The 27163-nt window shown below is 40.4% G+C and overlaps 1 protein-coding gene across 1 annotated transcript; it reads left to right on the top strand.

Annotated features, from left to right (window-relative positions):
* Positions 1-26962, top strand: mlycd (malonyl-CoA decarboxylase). Its single transcript, XM_067998101.1, has 5 exons — positions 1-606; positions 14102-14214; positions 15047-15203; positions 19001-19153; positions 24938-26962. Exons 1-5 carry the CDS (start codon positions 76-78, stop codon positions 25469-25471), a joined length of 1488 nt encoding a protein of 495 aa, XP_067854202.1. The 5' UTR covers positions 1-75; the 3' UTR covers positions 25472-26962.
* The last annotated feature ends 201 nt before the right edge of the window (positions 26963-27163 follow it).

The following is a 27163-nucleotide window of genomic DNA, read 5'->3' as shown; positions in this document are numbered from 1 at the left end:
AGGCCCGGGGGTGTTGCCAGGGTAACGGCTCAGGCTCAGGCCCGGGCCCAGTTCCGGCGGACCTTGATCTCCGATATGGTGCGTTTGCCGCTGCTATGGGCGCAGCGCAGGAACGCGGCCGCTTTGCTGAGTTACCATAGCGGACGCCTGACCCCGAGCAGCAGCTACTCCGCCACACCCAGCCTGGGCGGCCCCGACATGGACGAGATCCTACGCCGGACCGTACCGGCGGTGCCGGCCTACGAGACTCGGGAGAAGCCTCTGTCGCCGGCTCTGTTCGAGGGGCAGACCCGGGAGTTCGTGCAGTTTTACCGGGGACTGGAAGCCGCGCACAGGCCGGCCTTTCTCACTAAGCTGGCGGCGCAGTACGGCGTGGACCACGACCAGGTGGCTGAGCAGTGCGGCCGGGTGACAGAGGCGCAGAGCCGGGACCTGGGAGCTTTGCTGCAGGCCGAGGACAGGCTGCGTTACCAACTGACCCCTCGCTACAGATTCCTCATCAGCCACATCTGCCGCCTGGAGGACGGGGTGAAGTTTATCGTTGACCTGCGGGCTGATATCCTACAGTACCTGTCATCCAAATCAGCAGACAGCCCGCAGATTAGGGTAAGAGGCAGCACAACCTTCCTACCCATGAGGTACATACACCCCAATCATTCCAGAAACCAGACTTTAACGTGCAAGGAGCAGGGGTAGAGAAGGGCCAGTTATCAAGAATATTCAATGGCCCAGAATTTGCTGGGAAAGTAATGGCGAGGGTGGTAGAAGTTTTGAACTCTCTTCTGCAAACGGCAATTGATACTAGCTCAATTGCTAAATTTAAATCTGAGATAGATAGCTTTTTGGCAACCAAAGGTATTAAGGGATATGGGCCAAAGGCAGGTATATGGAGGTAGACCACAGATCAGCCGTGATCTTATCAAGTGGCGGAGCAGGCACGAGGGGCTGAATGGCCTACTCCTGTTCCTATGTTCCTTAATGAGCACGCCGTTATCAGTGTGTTTAAAAAGCCCAGCAACTTGTGGCGCGGAAGAGATTCGGCGTAAGTTGTGAATTGCCACAAGTTGCTGGACGATTTGCGCCTTTGGCTTTGTGAAGACGGGAGCTCCCTGTCAATCTCCCAATGATTTTCAAGAAATTGCTGCATTTGCACTGTAAGTACAAATGAAACTCGCTGCAGAAAGTTAGTGCTGGTAATTCACAACATTAGTACCCTTTTAATAACAAGATTTATGTTCCTGCAATGCCACTCAACCTTTCTGGCCCAGAAATGGAACAATTGAAACTGTGGAGTCTCATTCCTGCAGATAGTAAGTTGTTCCTTGAGTTTTCTTTAAATTTAAATTTTTTTCTTACTTTTCCTTTCTGTTTCATTTTTTCTCTCTCTCTCTTCCTTCCCCTCCCTTTATTTCTCTTTCTGTAAGTAATTTGACTCTAATTCACCCTATTTCCTTCTCTGTCATTCCTCTGTTTCTTTCTCGATCCTTAAATTTCATTGGTTAAGGAGATAGACTGTTGCTTCTGTCATTCACCAAGGTCTCAGATGCCCCATTGACCTCACCACGCTGTTATCAACTCGCATTTCCAGCAATTTGTGGTGCAGAATTTTTTCGAGCTGAAGGGTGAGGGAAAAATTAAATTTATGGGGCACGCCGCGAGATGCCTCACTCCAGCAAATTCTGACCCACATTAATTAGGTTGCGCTGCAAAGTCCCCAGATAAGTGCAAATGAGCGGAAATGGCACCAGGCAATATATTGGTAATGAGTGTTAACATATTCGTGTGAAATTACTTTGCTATTTTAACTAAATTTGAATGGGTTAACCCCTTTGCCAAAATAGTGGACATAGGAATTGTGAGTGGTGGGACCCAGAACTCATGGGTACCTGCCTGAAAAGGATGTTTGGGAAACATCAAAGCTATGTGCAGGCTTTGAGGTCAGTCTCTGAGGATGTGCAGTAACTGGGTGTGATTGTCGACTCTACACGGGTATCCTTTGTGGCAACATCGTGGACCTTTGTCTTCTTTACAGACACCGGTGATGCGAGTGGCAACTTCATTAGAATTTTCAGCAGGTCCCAATCTAAGAAGTGGTCAGGGACCAGTTATTGCCTCTATCTCACAGAAGCAAAGACTGCAACTACAGCTGTGGAAGCAATTGGGGAGAGAATGAAGTGCAGCATGAAATGCAGCCTCCAGATCATTTTGACCACTGTGTTGGGGCTTTGAGGACCTAATAGTTGTCTTTAGACCAGCCATCCTGCTGATCTCTAGGGCCATGGATCCAGGGCCCAGTGGAATGGCAATGACTCAGGTCCACCTGCCTGATACTGCTGTCTCTCAGTGCAGACATACATGCCAGACCTCCAGCTTTCCCTCTGAGTACCATGTAAGTGGAAAATGGGGGCCCAGCAGCACTGGTTCAGGTGGATGTAAAATAACCGATTGCACTATTTGAAGAAGAGCAAGGAAGTTTTCCTGGTGTTCTGGTCAACATTTTATACCTCAACAAACAATGTCAAAATAGATTAACTGGCCATTCATCTCAATGCTGCTTGTGGGACTTGTGCATAAATAGGCTGCCGTGTTTTCCTGCATAACAACAGTGGCAGCACTTCAAAAGGCATTCACTGGTTGTGAAGCACTTTGGGTTGTGAAAGGCACTTTATAAATGCAAGTTTATTCTTTCGTTTGAATGGATTAATGCCTTTGTTAAAATAGTGAAACACGGAGTTTCATGTGAAAGGCTTTGTCACTAATATTGCACAATGCATTTGAACCCAATATTCTGCTGTAAATATAGAAATGCTCTCTTGATGCAGCTGTGTGAAGCCAAAGTTGCATGAGATTACCTCCTCAAAGTCATCTGAATGCCTGCCTAAACTCAACTTAAATGATTTTACACCATTACCCAGTTTGAGTTAATGTGAAGGGGAAGTGTTTTGCATTTGCACAAACTAGTATAACTAGGCTGTAATAAATACTGGAAGGCGCTATATTTGGAATAATAGCTTTTTTTCAGTGTGTTACATGGCAAACTGATTACAAGGTAGTAATATGTTACAGGTTGAGATGATGCTATAAGTCATTAGAGTCAAATTTCAGCATCCATTTCAACTCTGAAATGTGTTACTGAAGTGAACACCCCCCCAGAGGGCTCTATTTCTTCAGTTACTTGTGTTTTTAACTGTTGGGGATGTCAGTGATGGATGTTGTTTGCCACTGACCAAATCACATGACTTTAATAGAAATGGTTTTACACCGTGCATTTGAACTGTGGAGAAATTAAGGGTTTTTTCACTGTCACAGTTCAATATTATGGCTCATACCCAAGGCCAAAATGGGAGGTAAGGTTCTCCCATCCTGCGTGGTATTAGTGAAACTACTCTAATGTTCCTCGGTATGAAGTAGTTTCACTACGCAATGCAGAATGGGAGAATTCTGACTCCTGTACTTTTCAAATAACTCCTTGTCAGGAAAGGAAAAAGAGCCCAGGGAAACTCATAACTGGTGAAATTATCGTACAACGTTTCTGTAGAACATTGGGGTTACCATTTTTTTCCCCCAAAGATTTATAAGGTCTAATGGCTTCATAATTCATTTGTGGAAGCCTTTTTAGCTCCTTGTCAAAAAAAGACTCAACCTCCAAAATCGTTACTATCGGGATAGCTGAGCACATAGGAAATGCCACTGGTCATTCCACTAGGATGTGAAAGTTGTGGCATGTGTGTCCTCAGACTTGTAAGGTCGCCCAGACAAGGGGTGTTAGTGGACAGGCGGTGGCGTAGTACTTTCGGAGCAGAAATATAGAATGGATGTGTACTGAGATGATGTACCACCAGCATTCTTGCTCCATTACTTCCTGTAGCTGGTCTGTTGGGGAATTAGTCTAGGTTTGTACTGTTTCGTAGTAGAAGTAACGGTTTAAGAATGGGAGGCTTTCTTTATTCTTTGGTAGCACAAGCTCCTTGAAGCTGATTTTCACTTTCTTGACATTCTAGAGGAGACTGGTGATCTCATTTCTTGCCTAGATTTTTGATGACATCTTGGGAGATTGTAATTGCGAGTATCTGGAGTATTGATTGTCCTTTACTATGAGATTGGGAGCGAAGTCAAAGGAAGAGATATCCTAGATGTATTCCTGTTCCCAGAACATTGGCTCTGTAAAGGTTTCAGTCTTCAGAGTTTATATTGATTGCTGGATATTTAACTGCCAATGGTGACTCTTTGAAGGAGAATTTTTTTTTTGCTGGCCTTGATACTGTGTGGCTACTGGCAAGACTTCCATCTTTGTTCAGCTGTTTTATACCTCAGATCGTTCTGAATCTTTTAATAGTGATTATGTTCTTGGGAATGGACCATAAGAGATAGGAGCAGGAGTAGGCCATTCGGCCCCTCGAGCCTGCTCCGCCATTTAATGAGATCATGGCTGATCTGAATTTTACCTCAACTCCACTTTCCCACCTTTCCCCATATCCTTTGACTCCCTTGCTGATCAAAAATTTGTCTCACTCAGCCTTGAATGTATTCAATGACTCAGCCTCCACAGCTTTTTGGGGTAAAGAATTCCAAAGATTCATGATCCTCTGGGAAAATAAATTCCTCCTCATTTCCGTCTTAAACAGGCACCCCCTTATTCTGAGACTATGCTCCCTAGTTTTAGATTCCCCCATGAGGGGTAACATCCTCTCAGCATCTACCCTATCGAGTCCCCTCAGAATCTTGTATGTTTCAATAAGATCTCCTCTCATTCTTCTAAACTCCAATGAGTATGGACCCAACCTGTTCAATCTTTCCTCATAAGACAACCCTTCCACAGCCAGAATCAACCTAGTGAACCTTCTCTGAACTGCTTCCAATGCAAGCATGTCCTTCCTTAAATAAGGGCACCAGAATTATACGCAGTACTCCAGGTGTGGTCTCACCAGCACCCTGTACAGTTGTAGCATGACTTCCCTGCTTTTATACTCCATCCTCCTAGAAATAAAGGCCAATATTCGGTTTGCCTTCCGGATTACCTGCTGCACCTGTATGTTGACTTTTTGTGTTTCATGCACGAGGACACCCAGATCCCTTTGTACCGCAGCATTTTGTAGTATTTCTCCATTCAAATAATATTTTGCTTTTTTATTTTTCCTCCCAAAGTGGATGACTTCACATTTTCCCACATTATGTTCCATCTGCCAAATCTTTGCCCATTTGCTTAACCTGTCAATATTCCTTTGCAGACACTTTTGTGTCCTCATCACAACTTGTATCATCAGCAAATTTGGCCAAAAGACACTCTGTTTCTTCAACCAAGTGAATGGCGGTGACTCCAAGGACCTGAAGTGTCGAGGCAGACGTTGTCTACGTATAGTGAGACTTAGTCTTCCTTGTCAAGCACTTTGATCTCCAGTATTTCTGACCCGTGCGAATTTCTTTAGCTAATGCCTCTGTGGCAAGGTCAAACAGCTTATCCATTGTGAAGCAAAAGCCTGGGTCAGTTACTGTGGTTATGGAACAAGTATAATGGAGTTAACCATTTGCTGAATATCCAAACTTCATTTGGGAAGCTCCATTTGATTCTCCAGAATGTTACAGGTTAATATGTATTCTTTAATTTGAAGCTGTTAGCATTTTTCATTTGTTTTAATTTTTCTCTCTTTTCCTCTCAAGGCTGCAGAGGTTTGGCTATGGATTCTGCTAATTAGCAGATGTTGTCAAAAAATATTCTCTACGGGTTCAGAATCTTGTCTGATTAAGCCTATCTATCCATGTAAGTTTTGAACTATACCAACCCTCTGCAGTTTTACAGACCATGATTTACTTTGGCTTTCTGGCATTATATTCACTTTGAACTGCTGTAAGGTGTCAGCATCTAATTGGGTTACAGAGCAGTTTTCCTTGAGCTTTTGCATTCTTGATCTTGTCCAGTCGTCTGATGTTATGGATTTTTCTAAGGCAGTTCACGTGGAATGCATTTCAAAGTAGTTCATCTTGTTTACTCCTAGGTGTATCTTGTTCGTAAAGCAAGACAAGAGTGACACCTCCCTTATAACGAGGACACTTGATTTGATATGGAAATACTTCCTTTTTTCCAAACCTTAGAGATTTGAAAATTTGGTGGACCATGCCTCATCAGTTTCACTGCTTTGTAGGTAGAGTTAGTGCCATCATGTCTTTTGCCCAACCATGATAGATGAATTTGACTACTGTTCTAATTTCTCTTCAGCTAATTTTACAACCTGAACCTTTGTGTGTTTTTAATGCTATGACTGGTTTGTGTTGATAAATAAAGATTTCTGTGCATTTTGATGAATTTGTTCAAACACTGCTGTTGCTACAGATGTTGAGGTGTGGAATGCTACATTGCCTGTATAATCTACATCTTCAATCAAGATGTCACCCAGTTTGAAATACAGATTTCATAGCTATTTGTTCGGCTTCCTAATATACACTACGGTCAGTAGCTACACAGAATGTAACTATTGATAAAACATGACCTTGTTTAGCAGCATTGTGAATAAGAAACTATTTTGCAGCTTTATTTTCATATAGCTCTTGGTATACTTCTAAAGCTGTTTATAATTAAGTTGCGCTCTTTACATTTGCATTATCAATTTCTGCAAGGATGGTCCGTGTTTTATAGGTGTGTGAAAAGGTTTATCTGTAGATTTAATGTAAGCTAATGCCATACACTATCCTGATTGACAGGTCAGAGACCAGGATAGTGTGTGGCCTCCACTGATGCTGCACTATAGCAAGTTGCTATGAATTATGATTGACCATTTTCCCCACATCTGCAGGGGAAGGAATCTAGCCATTGCTTGCTGCTTCCCACTGATGGCATGTCTGGATTGAGAACTCAGTTTGGGTCGATTTTGAGTTTTGGCCAACCGATCGGTGGAGAATGCCAGCAGGTCGCCTGTATCCGCAACGGCTGCGATTTTCAGGCCCAGGCCTCGTTTACATTGGGCCAGCAAGCTGCGGAGCTCAAAACAGTCATCCCGATGCAGTTTGCCGGATTAAGGCCTACCAATATTAGGGGGTGGTCACGATCCTGGGGGCGGCATTTTCTCAGGTTACCTTTGATGGGCCTCTGGTTTTATTGCCCGTGGAACTGATTGGAGCGTGCATAGCACATACTCCAACCATTTCAAACCTAAAATGACAATCGGGGGGTCCTTGCATATTAAAAGGGGCCAACTCCCTGAAATAGGCAGGTATTCGGCACCTTTCAAAATGGAGCCGGCCACATTGTCTCTGTTAACGGGACGGTAAGACTACTGACCCCATTTTGAGGCTGTTAACTGCTCCATTAATGCCAGGCATAATAAGTGAAAATCAGCCCCATTGTTTGGGAATTTGTAGTAGCACTCCATAGTGACGCACTGTGCTAAATCACAGAAAAATGTTACTCATTTCTTAGAGAGCCAGAATTTTTAGAACTCATCCAGACAACATTTTCTGGCATCGAAACTGTAACTTGATGTATAAAAGAAGGAAATCTAATCTTAAAGATACAAGTAAAGAACATTGTTAGTGGGCACAGCATGAGCTGCAACAGGATACTAAAAGTTGTAAGAAAATAAATAAAATTTAGAGATGGAAAAATAAGGACACTGGTGTTGCTTGCAAACTGATGAATTATTTTGTTTTATTAGCCTTGCTAGATGGAGATGAACAATTGTGTTAAGTCTATAAACATTAGCATATATATACCTTAAATTTGTGAACCGTGATCACCTAGTCATCTACTGGAACCAGAAGCAACATGAAATTCTTTCATATAATGTGTTGCGTTGGTCCGTCTTGAATTGAAAGGTACGTTGCAGGGGACATTCCATCCTGCAGAACCCTGCAGTTCAATTAATTCTGATGCGATACCGCATTGGTGTTTTCTCTTCTTAGGGGCCTTGAGTGTGCCATTTAGTTAGTTTTAAGTGCTGTTTCATCTCGGATTGATTTGCTGAAAAATATGATTTTGCTTTTGCCTTATCTGATGAAGTAGTTGGAGTAGAATCATAGAATGGTTACAGCACAGAAGGAGGTCATGCGGCCAATTGAGCCCATGCTGGTTCTTTGTAAGACCAATCCAGTTAGTACCATTCCCCCACTACTTCCCCATAGGCCTGCAATTTTTTTTCCCTTCAAGCATTTATCCAATTCCTTTTTGAAAGCCACGATTGAATCTGCTTCCACCACCCTATCAGGCAGCGCATTCCAGATCACAACTACTCACTGCGTTTTTTTAAAAAAAGTTTTCCTCATGTTGCCTTTGGATCATTTGCCAATCACCTTAAATCCGTGCCCCCTGGTTACTGACCCTTCTGCCACTGGTTTCTCATTATTTACTCTGCCAAAACCGTTCATGATTTTGAACACCTCTATCAAATCTCCCCTTAAGCTTCTCTGTTCTATGGAGAACAACCCCAGCTTCTCCAGTCTCTCCACATAACTGAAATCCCTGGCACCATTCTAATAAATCTCTTTTGCACCCTCTCTAAGGCCTTGACATCCTTCCTAAAAAAAAAATGTTGCCCAAAATTGAACACAGTACTCCAGCTGAGGCCCAACCAGTGTTTTATAAAGATTTAACATAACTTCCTTGCTTTTGTACTCTGTCTCTATTAATAAAGCGCTGGATCCCATATGCCTTTTTTAACAGCCATCTCAACTTGTCCTGCCACCTTCAAAGCTTTGTATATGTGCACCTCAGCTCTCTCTTTTCCTGCATCCCCTTTAAAATTGTACCATTTAGTTTATATTGCTTCTCCTCATTCTTCCAACCAAAATGCATCACTTCACACTTCTCTGCATTAAATTTCATCTGCCATGTTTCTGCCCATTTCACCAATCTGTCTATGCTCTCCTGGAGTCTGTTACTATCCTCCACGTTGTTTACTACATTTGAGTTTTGTGTCATCTGCAAACTTTGAAATTATACCCTCTATACCCAAGTCCAGGTCATTAATATATATCAAAGAGAGCAGTGGTCCTAGTACCAACCCCTGGCGAACACTGTATATTTCCCTCCAGTCTGAAAAAACAACCGTTCACCACTACTCTCTGCTTTCTGTCCCTTAGCCAAATTTGTATCCACGCTGCCGCTGTCCCTTTAATCCTATGGGCTTTAATTTTGCTAACAAATCTATTATGGTGTGATAAATGTTAATGACTGCCAATCAACTTCTCTGGCACCGAAAATTAATTATTACAAGTGTGAAGTCTCATTCCTTCAGGTTTTGAATTTTTCGGGGAGATTTTAAAGATGTCAAATTTTAATTTTTTTTGTTACTTTTCTGTCTCTTTTCTCACTCTCTCTCTCTCTTAATCCAATCTTTTTTTCCCCTCTCTTTATTCCTCTTTTTGTACCTGATTTGATATTAAATTCACTCCCTTTAATTCACCCTCCTTCTCAGTCCTTCAGCTGTTTATTTCCCAATCCTTAAATCTCATTGGTTAAGGTTATAGTAGGTAGACGGGAAAGTAAGGTTGAGGTCACAATCAGATCAGCCATGATCTTATCAAATGGCAGAGCAGGTTCGAGGGGCCGAATGGCCTACTCCTGCCCTTAATTCGTATGTTCGGGATACCCAGTTGCTTGCCCCTATTCACTTAGGTCCCAGATGCCCTGTTTCCCTCGCTGCGGTGTTATCTGCTCGCACTTTCAGCAATTTCGTGGGCAAAAATGTTTTGAGCTGTAGGGTGCAGGGGAAGTCTAACTAATGACAGACGCCGTTAGATACGCTGCTACTACAAAATCTGGCGCTGCTTTTTTTTTGTAGATACTGTACAAATTTACAAAGTTGAGCCCCTGGAATGTACCCCACACACACAACGGAAATTGAATTGGGTTAGCAGTCATGCAATGTTAACTCTCCCAGTGCAGCCACCAGAAAATGTGGAAGAAATATCGGTTTAAAATGATGAAAGAAAATGTCTTTATTTTTGTTATCTTTTTAAATTAAAATGATGGATGTGCAGATTCAGTGAAGTATGTTATGAAAACATTATAGAACTATAGGGGCTTTTAAGACTTTGCTGTTTAGGTTTGACTTTTTGATGAGGCCAGGATAGATTGAAAAATATAGACATGCCAGCACTTGTGTACTTTTAATATAGACCTTACTCCAGTGCAGACAAACATCAGTCGCTATGTCTATGGCACATAATTCAAAGGTGTCTATTGAAATGATAGTGGAGATAAGCAATTTCTTTATTTTTAATTTTAATTTATTTTGAGCCTTTATTTATACTTGCTAATTGGTGGAAAGATTGAATTGTTAAATTTAAAAGGTTATTGGCTAAATTTAAATCAAATTGGCTAATCTGTTTTATTGGTCAATGATGATTCAGTACATTTTTCTGTGTTTTCTTTTTCAAACTGATTTATTATTCCATTAGTTTGTGTTCCAACTACCATGCAGAGATTCAAACTGTTGATGATATAGTATGTTAGGATCCATTTTAGTCACACTGTTACTCTGGCTGCAGTTATACTACAGCCACCAATCTGAAAGTGTATCTGCCAGCTGGGATGTGCACTCAGCAGAGCCTTGTTATGCTGCAGACTGACTTCAATCTCACAAGCACTGAGGTATATTAACAATGTGAATCATCAAAACACTATTAACTGTGAACCTAAATAGTTCATCCTCCATGAATCAGTGAAAGACCATATGTGAGAGATTGAGTGAAGAGCTTTTCTCGCCAGGAGCTAATTTTTATTGTTAGGACAAAACTCCTGCCTCGCTAACATTTTAAAATGTTCTGTATAAGTTTTGAAAGTTCCCAAGGACTCCCAACAACATTTTAAAATTGCAGCTGTGTACCATGCTGGAGTTACACTGCAGCTGGTGTGAACTCAAAGCGATGTGAGACGCCCTCTTGGAGGATTCTCGTACCACTTGGTTTTAGTGTGCTTGACAGTCAGATGAGGACTTGACACTGGGTGATACTGCCACATTTTACATTGAAACACATCTGACACCCTTTGGCTCAATGCTAAACTGCAGTCTAACTTATTTCAAAACCAATCAAGATTTTTTCTAGAACAAACATCCTAAAATGCTGGCCTCAGTAAATGTGTATATTTGTTGATCTAATGGTTTTTGTTTCAGGAAGAAGATATTTCCAACATCCTTTATTAACTTCCCAAGTGGTATAAATTTCTAGAAAGTACATATTTTCATTTTCATCAGATATATCTACTGACAGTCAGAAATATCAACCAAGAAGCAGGAAGACTTCACATTTAGCCACAACCCAAGTCGTTTTACTCAAAGTAAAGCTCTCTGCACAGCAAGGATGTAAACCAATCAATAGTTCTATCCAATTTGTAAAATATACTAATTTATTCAAAATATTGCATCAACTTTGACACCACTAATACTGAGTAAGAAATACTTTGATATTGTTCATGTCCTTCACATCAACGTTTTTTTTAAACTGTGCATGACTTAGTATTGTCACTCGCTTTGTGTGCATTCACATGCCAGCAGTTGAACTGAGTAAACTGGTCTTTAGTTTTCTTTGGGTTTGGAGAGGTGATTCATACTTGCACCTCCAAAAGCTGACCTTTGTGCAGTGATGTCATCGTGTTTGCGTGGTGACTTCACAACAAGCACAGAACAGTTCAGTGTTAGCCTTGGCTCAGTGGTTAGACTCTCGCCTCTGACTCATAAAGTTGAGGGTTCAATCCACATTCCAAGACTTGAGCACATAACCTAGGTTGACATGTGAGTGCAATGCTGAGGAAGTACTGGATAGTCAGCGGTGCCGTCTATTGGATGAGGTGTTAAACTAAGGTCCCGTCTGCCCCCTCAGGTAGAGGCAAAAGATTCCCTAGCACTGTTTTAAGAAGGGTAGTGGAGTTCTCCTGGTGCTCTGGCTGATATTTATCCCTTGACAAATAGCACCAAAAGCAGATTAACTAGTCATTCATTCGTTGCTGTACAAATTACTTGCCGCATTTGCCTACAAAAAACAACAGTGACTACACTTCAAAATGTCTTCATTGGTTGTAAAGTGATTTAAAACATCCTGAGAGAGCTATGTAAATGCAAGTTCTTTCTTTCTAGTTCATTTTTGAACTATCAAAAATATTTTTTAACATTATCCTCAGGAGGGATAATCAGTTGAAGAATGATTTTAGATATTAAGTTTTTTTTTCAAGCCCAGCCCTACTCAACTTTACTGTTTGGGACTCAAACTGCAGAAGATCATATTTACGCTGTGGTTTGAGATCTGTAGTTTGGGTCTGAAACCACCAGATGCTACGGGTTCTGTTGTAGGGTCTGAAGATGGATTTGGTCTGCCTGTTTACATGTCATCTTTATTTTGCTGCAAAACCTTACAGATCGTAATGATACCAATACACTTCAGAAAAAAAATCACACTTGACCAGTACACCTTAATGTGTGATGTTTTAATTCATCACAAATTGTTCCCACCAATAGTGGCGGTCCTATAATCACAACTACTTCATCCTAATGTTACATACAGCTCAATTATACTGAGGCTATGCACGGATTCCCCTGCAAACTTAGATTATAGCACATTGATAGACACAACCCAAGTTTGGAAAGCTAAAATCAATGATTGTACTGCTAGATTTTTTTTTACAGTTCAAACATTTCTCACATCCACCATTCCATTTTATTGAAATTCTAGTCACAAGGGACTTTCTCAGATCAGTGAGATGTGACTGCATTATGTTATTTTGCAGCTAGTTCTGATATTTATCCAGATTAGGCTTTTACTCACTAAATGTAACTCTTTCAACTTTTTGAATACTTTTTCCTCAATCTTCCCTTTCTTAGATTATTTTTGTTTTTAATTTTTAAAAAGTTTGAAGCTGTAAACCCATGTGATTATGATAGTAGGTAGCATGGTCAAAGTTTAGCTCTGATTTTCAGCAGATGAGATAACTTGGGCATTGTTTCCACTTCTACCTCCTCATGATTAACGGCATTGCACGCAGCATTCTTAAAATCACACATGGAACCTGACAGCATTGTGGTGGCTCTTATTGATCCTTTTACATATAAGAACTAAGACCAGGAGCATAACCAGAGGTGTCTTTATACAACATACGCTACTGCATGCAATGTGCCTACTCAGGAAGTGGAGGGGAAGGTAGATCCATTTAGGTTTCTGAATTGAGCTCATAAAATGCACAGAAATTCATAACCTAGTATAGGCTATACAGAATCATAAAAATCTGTTCAGGTTTGCTAGGAGTGTTCCTTATGCTAAGTTGCAAATTATTACATAATACAACTTTTTAAGGGTTCATTCTTAGGTTAGAATTCTTTGTTGTTAACATCATGTTCACAGGATTATTCATGGCAAAGTTAATAATGTGCTGCCATCTGAGTTTGCAAGGGAATTTACTTAAAACCTCCTTTGAATATGATATGTAAATATACTCAACTATGTGAAATTGCAAATTATTTAACACTTTCCATGAAAGACTTTAATTTTCCTTTACAGGACTAGTTCTTTATTTTTATTCATATATATGTAACTAAAATATATAATCCAACAAATGATTTAAATGCTTTTCAGCAGTATTTTGCCCATAACTGCATTTTGAGGTCTGCTGCATTCAAATCCTTATTTATGCAAGTTTTCCACATTCTGTTGTCATAATAAATGCCCAAGAAGCTAATACCCAGGTGTACGTCTGGTCAGCTTCAGTGGCCATTACAACGTAATGGCACCACCACATTTATGGTCATGAATGTAAATTGTCTTGACTATAAATCTCATTCCCCATGGGCAGTTGCCTAAATATAGCCATCCAGCTATGACAAAAAGAATTACTGATCTGTTCATATTCAAAAAAGGCAATTCTTTAATGAGTTTGTATTCCGTTAGATGCTGTATTGTATAGCATTGTAATGATATCTGATAGGGGCCCATTAGTCAAACTGAAACTGTATGGTCGATTAGCAGAACTCTTGGATGCTGTTTTTTGTAGAAATAATGGGAATGACAGGGCCACCTAAAAACAATGCATGTGGTTGTACTGAATTGTTTAATTGGAAATAAATATTCCTCTGAGTCTCTGAAGTTGGTCACATTCACTCACTAACTATGTGTTGATTTTCAGGAAATGAATGGCATATTGAAGATGCTGCTTTCAAATTGGTTTTCTGTAGGATTCTTGAACCTGGAGCGTATCACCTGGCAATCCCCTTGTGAACTGCTGCAGAAAATTAGCGAGTAAGTGTTTCTTAATCAGTTTTTGCAGTAGTTGTATTTAAAGAAGCCATCCTACTTTGCCAGCAGACTTACAAGTCATTTTGGGTCAATCTCAATAAATTGAAATTCAAGTAATAATCTTTTTGCACTCAAAGGTAACTGTCATTTTGTGGGCCTATCAATAGCTAGATTCTGGCCAGATGCATCATAGAATGATACAGCACAGAAGGAGGCCATTTGGCCCATCATGCCTGTGACGGCTCTTTGAAAGAGCAATCTGATTAGTCCCATTCTCCTGCCTTTTCAACTCTTCAAATGAAAAGTTTTTGGAGGTGAGTGCAAGAGTTAATAGAAAACACAATGTACTTTTGAATTTCTGTAATTTTAAATATGGACACATAGAAAGCCTGGAAAAAGGAGACTGTAGTTGTAGGCAGGCTGCAGTTTGCTGATTCCATGCTGACCCGCCAGAAATTGCACTGAGAAAGTGGGCGGATTTCCCATTGTATCAGCGAATTGAGTAGGAAACCCTCCTGTGAGATTATAATGAAACCCAGGAGTTAAAATACCCCGGAACTGATTTCTGGTGCAGTGGGTGAGTTTCTAACTCACTCTGCTGCCCACCCACCCGAAGTAAAAATCAGGGTCATTATTTTTAATAAACCTTTAACAGATTATCAGTGCTCAGAATCTGTCCATACAGTTTGTTTTCTGTTTCCTACTGGACAACATTTTAGTTTGAGACCTGATTGATTGTTGCACTTTGAGCTTTGAAGTAACTTTTTTTAATATTGTTTACTTTTTTCCAGTCCTATAATGAGTGCAGCTTAAACACATCATTTATTTCACTCAGGTATGAGGCAGTGCATCCTGTCAGGAACTGGACAGATATTAAACGCCGAGTTGGACCTTACAGAAGATGCTACGTTTTCACACACAATACTATGCCGGGGGAACCTCTGGTAGTTCTACATGTGGCACTAACAGATGACATCTCTAAAAATATACAGGTGAGCTCATTATAGTTACTGTTAGCCTGCAGTGTACATTAGCTATAGGCCAGCACATACCAATTAAATAGAATATAAGAGTGACCTAAGATTTAAATGCTCAAAAAATGCTCATGAGTACTTTCCTAAGAAATTTATTAGCTTGGTGTCAGCTGTGGCTCAGTGGTAGCACTCTCGCCTCTGAGTCAGAAGGTTGTGGGTTCAGATCGCACTCCAGACATTTCAGCACAAAATATAGGCTGACACTCTAGTGCAGTACTGAAGGAGTGCTGCAATGTTGAAGGTGCCATCTTTTGAATGAGGCGTTAAACCTGCCCTCTCAGATGGATGTTAAAGATCCCATGGCGGTATTTCGAAGAAGAGCAGGAGTTCTGCGAGAGAAAAACAGAGAGAGAGTCTGAGTGTGAGAGAAAAAAAAATGACAGATTGCTGATCACAGATATATTGTAGCTTTAGTTTCATGTTCTCTAAACTTCAGAAAGTGTATTAAGCTGAGAGTCTTTCCTCATTGTAATTGTGTTTTTTTTGGAATAAAGTTGAATTTTGAATCAAACCGCCTCTAATTATATGACAGAAAAGGTAAACATTCTAATTGCTAACAATTGCCAGACGCAGCAACAGAGAGAGAGACAAACATGGCATTTTCCTCATTTCATTTTTTAAAAATAAAAACTAACAATTTGAATTTTGAAAGCTCAAATTGCCACCTTTGTTTTGTTGATCGTAATTCGAATATTTACATTTTCTTACAGCTGTGAGATAGAGAGAACAGATACGTACAAGAACCAGTCACAAAACACTCAATTCAATGTTTACAGAGATCCTTTAGAAAGTCACAAACCAATGCTGCCATATGTGAGATTCCTTCCAACCAGTGCTGTCAGGACCATGCTCTGCCCATCCGTTCGTTGGTGACAGACACCAGGGCCCCGATTTTCAAAGGAAATTGTGGGTACGTTGGGGGCAGGGGAGCTGCTGTAATCGGGGAAATCCCAAGCGGGTGAGGAAGCTGGCTCCAACCCTCCGACTTCCGGGTTCTCCACAGACACGTCTGTGTGTGCGCGTGCCTCACGAATGCGTAAGTTCCGCCGGCAATTAAAGCCGGTGGGGTGATAGTTAAAGAAATAAATGTACTTCGTTGAGGTACTTTATTTCTGACATAGTAGATAGTTAAAATGATTTTAAATTTACCTGGCAGCTTTCCCACGGCTTCCGATTCAAAGGGCCAGATCAGGCAAAAATAAATTAAATAAAAAACCATTGCACCAAGATAAAAAATCAAAATAAACCTACCTTTCCACCCTGCTCCGATGTCTTCCTCTCCGATGTCCCCCTCTCCACCTGATGTCTTCCTCTCCGACCTTCCCCTCTCCGCCCCCCCCCCCCCTCGATCCGCGCCCCTCGATCCACCCACCCACCCCCCCCCCCGATCTTCAGCGCCCCCTATTCTCTGTTCCAGCACCTAAAAATATCGCTCTCCCTCTCCCTTTCTCTGTAAATCAGGCTGGCTGCCGGGCGCGAAACCCGGAAACAGCTTTAATCGCCATCAATTACATCGCGATCGTGTCGGAAAAGGTAAGTTCTTTTTTACTCAAAATTGAGCCCCAGGAATCTACCAGTAAGGCAAACATCAATTTCAACTCCAAACCCAAGAATCACCTTCCACTATTCTGCCAAATTGCAGGTTCCCCCTCCACAGTGATGTTAGATCAAAGACCCCCTTCACCCCATGCTGTCAAGCTCCAATAGCCTCACTGCAGTACTTTTAAACTCCAGGAACCCCTCTCATACCAAATCCGGAGACCATTTCCCTTTGCTGCCAAAAACCAGGACTATAACCCATTGCTACCAAAGCACAGGATTGTGCCCAAGTACAGCTAAAGTCCATTCCCCTTCCTCAGTACTACTAACTATCAGTTGTTTACCTTGAGTTGGTGAATCTTGCATACCATTTTGCAGTGTATATTCAGCTTTCAAAATGGTAGGGAGACCAAATATTTACAATTTTCACAGAATAATGGATAGAGTTGCGAAATTCAATCCCCAAAGCATCAGTAAAAATCCCAGAATTATTTTAATAAAATGGAATTTGATTTATTCAGTCACAGCGAATCAGTGGCCCTAATGTTATTCCCTACTTGGAATAAACACTCCTATTGTTATAACTACCATGAGCTTCATCACAGGACATCTACTAGTAATATTAAAATTGAAGTCCTGTGCCTTTATATTCAAACGTCCTATGTAACCCTTTGGCTATGACCATCGCTAATAGGATTTTCCAATCTGTGAGATACTATTACATTTTGTGACCGCTGCAGCTGCAGGTTTTGGCCACCTGGTGGTATTGTGGAGCAAATTTTCCATTCTGAAGAGGAACTCTGTCTTCCATCTTGGTTTTCATCACTCCCAGCTAAATACTGGATTTTCCTGGTGTTTCTCCCAATCTCCTGTCCTGACTTTGGTGGAAGATCAGCGGAGATCCCGGAGAAACAGTGTGAATTTATGCCATTTCCCGGGGTTTCCTTCAATCTTCTGCCAAATTTATGGCAGACGATGGGGAGAAATTCCAGGCACCTTTTTTTATTTTTTTTTTAACAATTTGTTAATACCTTTTCATTTTTAACTTTTGCCCTTATAAATTATCTTCAGCTAGCGAATCTACCTGGTTTCCCTGTCACCTGGTTGCTCCGATCCAGGTTCCCTCCTCCCAGTGATGTTCTTCTGCCGTCTATTCTTGAGCCGCCAATCTTGGCTGGCTCCCTTCTTTTCCCACTTGCCTGCCTTCCCAACTTATTTACCGCCCCTCTTCCACTACTCACTGGCCTCCAACCTCTTCTATTTCCCTTCTTCCCCATTCCTGGGCGTTGCAGTGCCACTACCTCCCTCTTCTCCGCCTGCTGCTATTCTTCCTTTGTCCCCTCACAGGCCTGTTACCATCACTGCCTTCTGTCTGCCGTACCTCTTTTGACTGTGGACAATGCTATGGGTTAATTACTAGTGTAGTCTAGTTAGGATACTCTGGTATTTATCTCATCTCAGAGATTAGATGATGTTCATAATCTGTTTAAACTTTGTTCTGGCTGTATATGACCAAAGTAAAATATCAGGTTAGATAACATAATCCCAATTTGTAATCTTTCTCAATTAATCTATTATTCAATATAAAATATCAATAGCGCACAAATGTTTGGCCACAAAGCTAGTTAGGTATCTTCAGTGTACAATGGGCTGAAAATACAATTCATTTTTTATGTTTGTGAGTGTGATGCACGGTAATTTGCCTGTTAGTTTTTGTTTCCACCAATTAGAGTAAGAGCACAGCTTTTGCTTGTAGACTCTGACGCATTGTGCTTGTATTTCAGGTTTTTTTGTTTCTCTATCTTTCAGTCACAATTGTTTTGAGCTTTAACTTTTTATGTGGAATCAGTATTGTGCCGTGGAAATGGATTTCATGAAGCAAAGATAGCCACTCATTTTAGCATTGACTTGAATATTTGTCATTAAATAATGCTTTTTAAATGTTTTTGGAAGCAGATTATTGGTTATGGTGTTAATTAGTATATATTCTGCTTGCGTTTTTGTTTAATGAAGAAATAAAATGCTGCATTAAACAAAGTGGTTCGGCACATTTGTTTCCAGTGATAGTCATCACTATGTAATGTACTAAAACTGTTTTGTCAGATAATAAATGTGAAGCTAAGATGGAGCGTCTGTGAACTTTTCAAAAGATGAATAGGAAATGGACCATGAAACAAATAAAGATTTTTTCGTTTTAATTGAATGTTTTGTGGTAGGCTATTGTCCGAAAAGATCCTTCTCCTGAGATGACTGAGGATGTTAGCAAGATCACCACAGCTATTTTCTACTCCATCAGCTCGACACAGCCAGGACTGCAGGGGGTAGAACTCGGAAATTACCTCATCAAGCGAGTGGTAAAAGAGCTTCAGGTAGGTCTTAGTCACAGCAAGTATAAAGTCTAAGGATCAGTCTTAAATATGGCTGGGATCAGTGGCGTCCGGTGATCAGAGGCCAGTAGTAACAAATGACCTTAGCTTGTAGCAAAAACCACAACACTATGAAAAGCTATGATTTCTAGATCTGAAAAATAAATGTCCTAAGGACTTAGCGTCTTATTGTAAAAATAAACAATCATCTCGCAGTTTTTGCAAAAAAACATTTTTTAACAAATCTAGGAGAGATCATATATTTTTTAAATATTCCTAATTTTCACTGGCATCCGTCCACACCATACATTTTTAAATGTGCTATTGTTCTCCCTTTATGTTTTTATTCAAAACCAAAAAATCTATTTTACAAAATTTCCCCCATTTATCATTCTCTAAGATGCCATTAATTCACTTTTATTGGTGGAGTTCATCATTTAAATTGCAGGGGGGAGGAAAAAAACAATTACAGTCATTCCCATTAATCTTCCCTCAAAAACTGTACAATGTAGACTCCTCTAGTCCCAGCCACCCACCACCTTGTCATTGCTTCCTGCCTCAGCCGCTATTAGTGCTGACTCAGTTCTGTTGAAATAATCCACTTTTTTATTTGTATCAAGATGAGGGATGTCAGTGCTGAAAACAGGTTTTATTTTTTATTTTTGTATCAAGTGTCAGCAGTAAGCAGTGCTAGGCCTGATAAAGCAAAGGTTAGATGCATTGTTAAGCTTCCAGTTTTAGAAAAAAAGCCATTCTTCACCAGTGTGACATTTCCATCTCTCACACCAGCTGTTCTTACCAGCTCTCTGAATGAGGCTATTGGCTGTGATTTGATGCCCACTCAGGTGGTGTGATCTCCCGATCGGGTGACAGACGATAGCTGTTCTTTTTAGCTGGGAAAGATGCACTTAGAAACTTATTTTTATTGAAATGACCAAAATGAATTAGCACAAGAAACTAGATATCTGGATATTTGACCATTCTTTGAATTAATAGAAGTTTTCTGGAGCTTGGAATTTCCCTTTAATGGTTTTTGACAGGCTTCACCAAAGTTGCAATATCCTTCTAAAGTTGATTTGATACGAGAAATGATACATGCTAATGAGAGAACTTGTGCCAACAGCGTGACGTTCCTATTTATTCAGTGGGGTGATGGTTCATTCAGTAGCCTTGAATTTTAGAGATATGTGTTGAAAGCTCAATCTATGTATATGAGCTTTGGAAACTAAGCAGCATTGAATTTCAATTCTGACACTCAAGTCATTTTGACAGACACCCAGATTACAATGTTGTCAATTGACTTTCGTACATCAGCAACCTCCATACTAATTTCCACCACCTTTAACAGGATGATTGACAGCTCCGTGACACCGGAGTGTATAGATTGTGTTACTGCAGTGTTTATTCAGCCACTGTTTTTAGGTTTTATACTTGTGCATCTAAGTAATAAATTTTTTGACTGTAGCGTACATTGTGAACATTCATCGGTTTTCTTCATTGAACATCTGCCAATTTCTCCTGCTTTTTGATTCTGTTTGCTGCGTTCTGGATCCTGTGGCTGGAACTCACTCTGTGTTCAGCTCCCACTCTCATACATTTTAAGCAACTCTCCCTTCCCTTTGCTCACTATTGGCAGCCCTTCCCTCAGCTGCCTAGATTCCACTATCTGGAATTTCCTCCCTAAACTTCTCCACTTCCCTCTCTTATAAATTCCTCCTTTAAAATCCACCTGTTTGACCAACCTTTTCCTCACACAAAGTCTGCTCCTTTGGCTCAATGCTCATTTTCCTTACACCTCTATAAAGCACCTTGAGATTTTTCTATGTTAAGGTCACTATATAAATACAAGTTGTTTTTGATACAAACTATACCCATTCTGACTTTATTGCTTGCAAGCACAGTTGTCAGGTACATACACAGTTGGCGTTTCAAATACAATTGGCAAGTGCACTGAGCAGAATGCAGAACCAAACTGGAAAAAACCCAAGACTAATGAATTGATGTGCGCACACATTAGCTGAAAATTGTGAAGACTGTGTTGTTGTAAATGATTCCCTTGTCGACGATGGATTTGCTGTCTTGTTCTCTCTGTGCCCAACAACCACAATTCCACATTGTGGCTTTCTGCACCAATGTATTGTTTCTAGGACATCCAGGCTATTTCTCTGCATCCCTCGCATCTGGGTGTCCCTGGCAGCCTGCTGCAGAACTTGGTTGGACTTGCTGCAGAAATTATCTTTGAGGTACCCCAGAATTCTTGAGGCTCCAATCAAATGTGTTTCATTTCCCTTAATATTTAAATTTCTTTTTTTATTCGTTCCTGGGATGTGGGCGTCGCTGGCAAGGCCGGCATTTATTGCCCATCCCTAATTGCCCTTGAGAAGATGGTGGTGAGCCACCTTCTTGAGCCGCTGCAGTCCATGTGGTGACGGTTCTCCCACAGTGCTGTTAGGAAGGGAGTTCCAGGATTTTGACCCAGCGACGATGAAGGAACGGCGATATATTTCCAAGTCGGGATGATGTGTGACTTGGAGGGGAACGTGCAGGTGGTGTTGTTCCCATGTGCCTGCTGCTCTAGTCCTTCTAGGTGGTAGAGGTTGCGGGTTTGGGAGGTGCTGTCGAAGAAGCCTTGGCGAGTTGCTGCAGTGCATCCTGTGGATGGTACACACTGCAGCCACTGTGCGCCGGTGTTGAAGGGAGTGAATGTTTAGGGTAGTGGATAGGGTGCCAATCAAGCGGGCTGCTTTGTCCTGGATGGTGTCGAGCTTCTTGAATGTTGTTGGAGCTGCACTCATCCAGGCAAGTGGACAATAATCCATCACTCTCCTGACTTGTGCCTTGTAGATGGTGGAAAGGCTTTGGGGAGTCAGGAGGTGAGTCACTCGCTGCAGAATACCCAGCCTCTGACCTGCTCTTGTAGCCACAGTATTTATATGGCTGGTCCAGTTAAGTTTCTGGTCAATGGTGACCCCCAGGATGTTGATGGTGGGGGATTCGGCAATGGTAATGCCGTTGAATGTCAAGGGGAGGTGGTTAGACTCTCTCTTGTTGGAGATGGTCATTGCCTGGCACTTGTCTGGTGTGAATGTGTTTTACTATTTTTGTTACTCACCAATCGAAACAGATTTTTTTCTCAGATCATATTCCATCAAAAAAACCTATAAAATCACATTTAAAAAAAAACTCGATCCCATTCTAATGGGGAAAAATAAAGGTTGTGATCCAATCACTATGACAGTTTTTCATACATCCCAAATATTGGCTAAGACACCGGGGAGAACTCCCCTGCTCTTCTTTGAAATAGTCCCCTGGGATCTTTTACGTCCACCTTAAAGGGCAGATGGGGCCTCGGTTTAACATCTGATCCGAAAGACGGCGCATGTGACAGTGCAGCACTCCCTCGGTACTGCACTGGGAGTGTCAGCCTGGATTACATGCTTGAGTCTCTGGAGTTTTTTCCCCTGCAATAGATTCAACAAGGAAGCTCACCTCCATCCAGAGTCATGTGTACTTCTCTACTCTTCCTTATATCATCTTATACTTTCAAAGCAATGCTGCTTTTTGCCATATACTCAGCCCACACTCTCAGTCCCTCTGACTCTGGATTACTGCTTGTTCCCCTCTCTACCATCTGAAACTAATCTTTCATTCACTATGCCCATGTCCTCAGGAATTCCCTTTCAAAGTCACTTTGCACTACTTACTTTCCCTACCTTTTAAAGCCTCTAAAATCCTATTATATTTTCCACTGTGCCTTTAGTTACTCCATCCCTAAAGATTTTGACTTGCTGTTTGGTATCCACTTCTCTTGTAAAGTGATCTGATACGTTATTCTATGTGAGAAGTGCTGTATAAATGTGTTGATGATTCAGAAAGGAGCAGATAGGAAAGCTTATACCAATATAAATAGCAATTTCATGTGTTTTTATAATTAATTCTAATACACAATTATTTTTTGATAGCTAATCCATTAAATTAGTAGCATCTAGACATTTTTTGTAATTGCATTTAAAATACAATGAAAATTAATTGAAGTAGAACTTTGTGTCATATTATTTATAAATTGTATTCCTGTAATAAAATAGCTATAAGGAGCATCCCTTATATCAGATTTAAGTTTGTGTACTTTCTGATTTTATATTACTTCCTCCATGTAAACCACATAGCTGTTGGGTTATTTGTATTTTTTTGTAAGATCGTGCAATCACCGGATTGATCGAATATTTGTAAGCAGGTCTGCAATTAATCTAAATGCTGATCCCACTACTCGATCCATGAGTTTGCAGCCCATATTTTGCTGCTTTTTCTTAGCTAATAATTTTAGTTGCACCTTACTGTAACACGACATTAATGTTGCAAACAGATTCTCTCCTTCACCACACCTATCACCCCTGCCCAATTGAAAGTCTATTCTACCCAAAAAGGTAAGATGAACCCCAAATAAAAGAACTAATTTTGTTAGAGCTGGAATTCCATGAAGTATAACTGTATTTTGCCCAGTTTTTGTTAGTGTTTTTTTTTGTATTAGGCTAGAAGATTAAGCATGAGAAAAAGCCAGGGATGCCCATTTACTAAAAATGCAGATAAACAACTTGATGTGGCAGTTTGAAAGGATCACCAATGTCATTTTCTCAACCCCTTGATGGAGGAATAGTATACTGAAAGAGAAAAGGAATGAACAGAATGAGCCATTGGGTGAAAATCTGCAGCTTGCATTCTTCTGTTTCAAAAGGCATCAATTCTATTTCTTCCGTTGTTTCTTAAATCCATATTTCCTTATTATTTTCCTCACTAATAATACTATTCTGAATGATATATTATAATACTGTCCAGTCTGGGCACTAATCCATATTTAATTATGGGGTGGAAGTGTTTATAGGGCCTCAGCAAGTGAGAAATGACTGGTTGTCACTTGCTCTGAGAATGATTGTAAGCATGGTAAGATCGTTACTGTAATATTTTCTGCTAAAAGAGCTTTGGTATGCCCATAATCTAATCTGAGATGAAATGAATGAAAAATGCAGGTGAATCAAGCAAGCACCCAAAAAAAGTTGGTGTCAATTTCCATTATTTTCTACCACCTAACTGATTTGCATCCTTATAGTTCATAGAGGTGAAATCCAAGCAGAAAATAAATGATACGTGACACACTGCACTTGGTGTGTATTGCAGCTGCGTTTTATGCTTCAGCTCGTTCAAGAACTGAGATTTTAATACCTTAAAATTACACTGCAATATTGGTGACGGACATGTTCATATGAAGTTCCTTTGTTTGCTATTTCAAGGCGTTACCCTCTTTTAATATTGCAAAGCGTGATTTCAAAGCTGCTCAATGAAGTTACATGCCTCCTTAATGATAGTTTGCCAATGTGCCATTGATAAAAACCTACCCAATTCACCACCATTTGTTAGTTGACAAGTGTTGAAACTTGAGTACATTTTTATCCAGTTCTGAGACAAAATGCATCGCAGCACACACACCTGTTGGTATTGCCTGTTCCAAAATATCAGCAGTTCAGGCACAATTTTGCCACCTGAATATTCTGCAGCATATATTTTATAGGAATAATTGGAAAAAGGAACATTTTACATTTTCCCATTAAGACACTTCCCTTTCTTGTTGAGCAATCTAAGTGTAGGGCCATGGCCTCTATACCACAGGACTCCATCAAAAGAATAGCAGAGAAGACTCAGTAAAGTAGGACAATAGCGATAGCTGCTCTTCAGTGCTATTTTAAATGTGTAGTGGCTCTGACATTCATTTGTATTTGTGTGTGTACTCTGCAGGGTGAGTTTCCTCACATGAACCAGTTCTCCAGTCTATCTCCTATTCCCGGCTTCACAAAGTGGCTGGTTGGAATCCTCAGTGACCAAATCAAGGAAGGGACATCTAACCAAATCTTTACACAAACCGAATACAAAGAAATCCAGGACATCATTGGAGGATCTGTGTTAGAAACATTTAAGCGCCTACTTACCACCAACGAGTGGGTGAGATCTGACAAATTTGTTAGAGTTCTTGAGCTACCACTTATGCGACTTTGTGCCTGGTACTTGTATGGAGAAAAACATCGTGGGGGTGCCCTTAATCCAGTAGCTAACTTTCATCTTCAGAATGGTGCGGTGATGTGGCGATTAAACTGGCTGGCTGACACAAGTTCTCGTGGCATTTCATCATCCTCTGGAATGATGGCAAACTATCGATATTTCCTGGAAGATACCAATCATAACAGTGTCCAATACTTGAGGACAAGACACATTGAAGCATCTGAGCAAATTCTGAGTCTTGTAGCTCAATTTCAGAAAATCAGTAAACTTTAACTAGAGCTTCATAGGGCAATGAACTATTCTCAAAGAATGGATACACTTCAACCAGTTCATTATTACTTATTAGAGTTTAAATAAAAAGGAATTGTATCAAGAAATGTAATCTTAGGAAATTCATTGTGTGAAACAGAATTTTTTTTTCTGCCAGTTTTATTGATAATTGATATACCATGTAAAGTGTTTAATGATGAATTACATGAATGCTGAGGCCCATTCAAAACTTCAGTCCAAATATTTAATGAGAATAAAATTTGTTGATATCTGGCATGCCTAACTACATTTTAAGTTGGTAAGTTATTAGAAAGAAAGAACAAACTTGCATTTATATAGCGACTTTTACGACTCAGGACGTACCACAGCCAACAAAGTACTTTTGACGTGTAGTCACTTCTAAACACCATACAATGTTTAATAGGTAGCTGTATAACTTCCCCTTTTTGTTTTACAACGTCTGACAGCATGAGAGAAAAGGATTGTTATTGTCCATAGGGCATCAATGTACCTCTTCAAAGTTAAGAAGCCTTCAGAGCTGATTGATTGTTCAGTATATTGCTACTCTTTAGCTGATCATTAGTTTAAACATGGTCAATTTCACATGGAAGCTTCTATGATGTTGACAGCACTCATAAACACTTTTGCATACCACAACTGAAAAGACTACCACAGGGATAGTCTGCCATTATTAGTAATTGCTTCAAATAGAGAACTGCTTGTTATCCCACTAGGGCCATTCTGCCCTTTATAGTCATTTGTGTTATGGCTCAGTCTATCTCCCAACGTTTTAAACTTATGTTCACAGCAAAAAGGCAGTTTCCATAAATGGAGCCACTTCCCCTGTGAACTGAAATTTGCACCTTTTATGTGTGTCGTGACTGAGATGGCATGTCATAATTACCCTATTCATCACAGAATTATGTACTGGGAACAATGTGGGCTGCCCACCACATTCTCCTGTCCTTCATGAAAAGCAGTAAATATCATAATATCAGAGTAATTCACTAATTACAATTATTTATACACAAGGATGATAATTACAGGGCAAAAAAAAGCACAAGACTAGTAGTTCAATAACTTGACTTATGCAAGATATCTCAACTGTTCCAAAACAATAAAAAATCCAAAATGTTATTAGCTTTTTTCTGTAGCTTTAGACTGAGATTCTGATGAAATGTTAATTGGCCGCTGTCTCACATGGAATAGAGTGCACAAAGCAGGCAAGTGGAGACCTCAATTGCTGTCCAGTTTTAAGTATCATCTTTGAAGTTGAAGGGAGGTCATTTTAGGGTCAAACACATTTTTGTCAATGGCCAGGCAATTAAAATATTAACCACCTCTATATTTTAAGTAGAAACTGATGTGCAATGGTTGGTTCATTTGTCTTTCATACCTGACTAACAGAAACTATTCTTGATGTCTGATTAGTGTCTGCAAATAAAATATCCACTATGTTTCAAATGATCAATAAATTGATTACTTGAGTTTAAAGGCTACTGTATCCTGACTGATTGAAGACCACAGGGCCTGTCTGTGGCTGGCAGACTTTTGGACTCATACCTCACGCTATAGCCCACGAGCTTCCCAAGTTATTTCCAAAAGCACAATGCTCTGTATAGCTATGGTCATATATTTTTTTTAAAATACCAAACTTTTCCCCATGACACAGCTCTGCCTTGTTACTATTGGTAC

The sequence above is a fragment of the Heptranchias perlo genome, chromosome 16, assembly GCF_035084215.1.
Source record: "Heptranchias perlo isolate sHepPer1 chromosome 16, sHepPer1.hap1, whole genome shotgun sequence".
Classification (NCBI taxonomy): Eukaryota; Metazoa; Chordata; class Chondrichthyes; order Hexanchiformes; family Hexanchidae; genus Heptranchias; species Heptranchias perlo.
Note: the sequence above shows the minus strand (reverse complement) of the source record. Positions and strands in the feature narration are given on the sequence as shown.

Excerpts from the sequence above, each read along its gene's own strand:
- mlycd (XM_067998101.1), top strand. The coding sequence starts at position 76 with ATGGTGCGTTTGCCGCTGCTATGGGCGCAGCGCAGGAACGCGGCCGCT. Across the intron at positions 607-14,101 it reads CAGACAGCCCGCAGATTAGG|GAAATGAATGGCATATTGAA; the intron begins GTAAGAGGCAGC and ends GTTGATTTTCAG. Across the intron at positions 19,154-24,937 it reads GAGTGGTAAAAGAGCTTCAG|GGTGAGTTTCCTCACATGAA; the intron begins GTAGGTCTTAGT and ends TGTACTCTGCAG.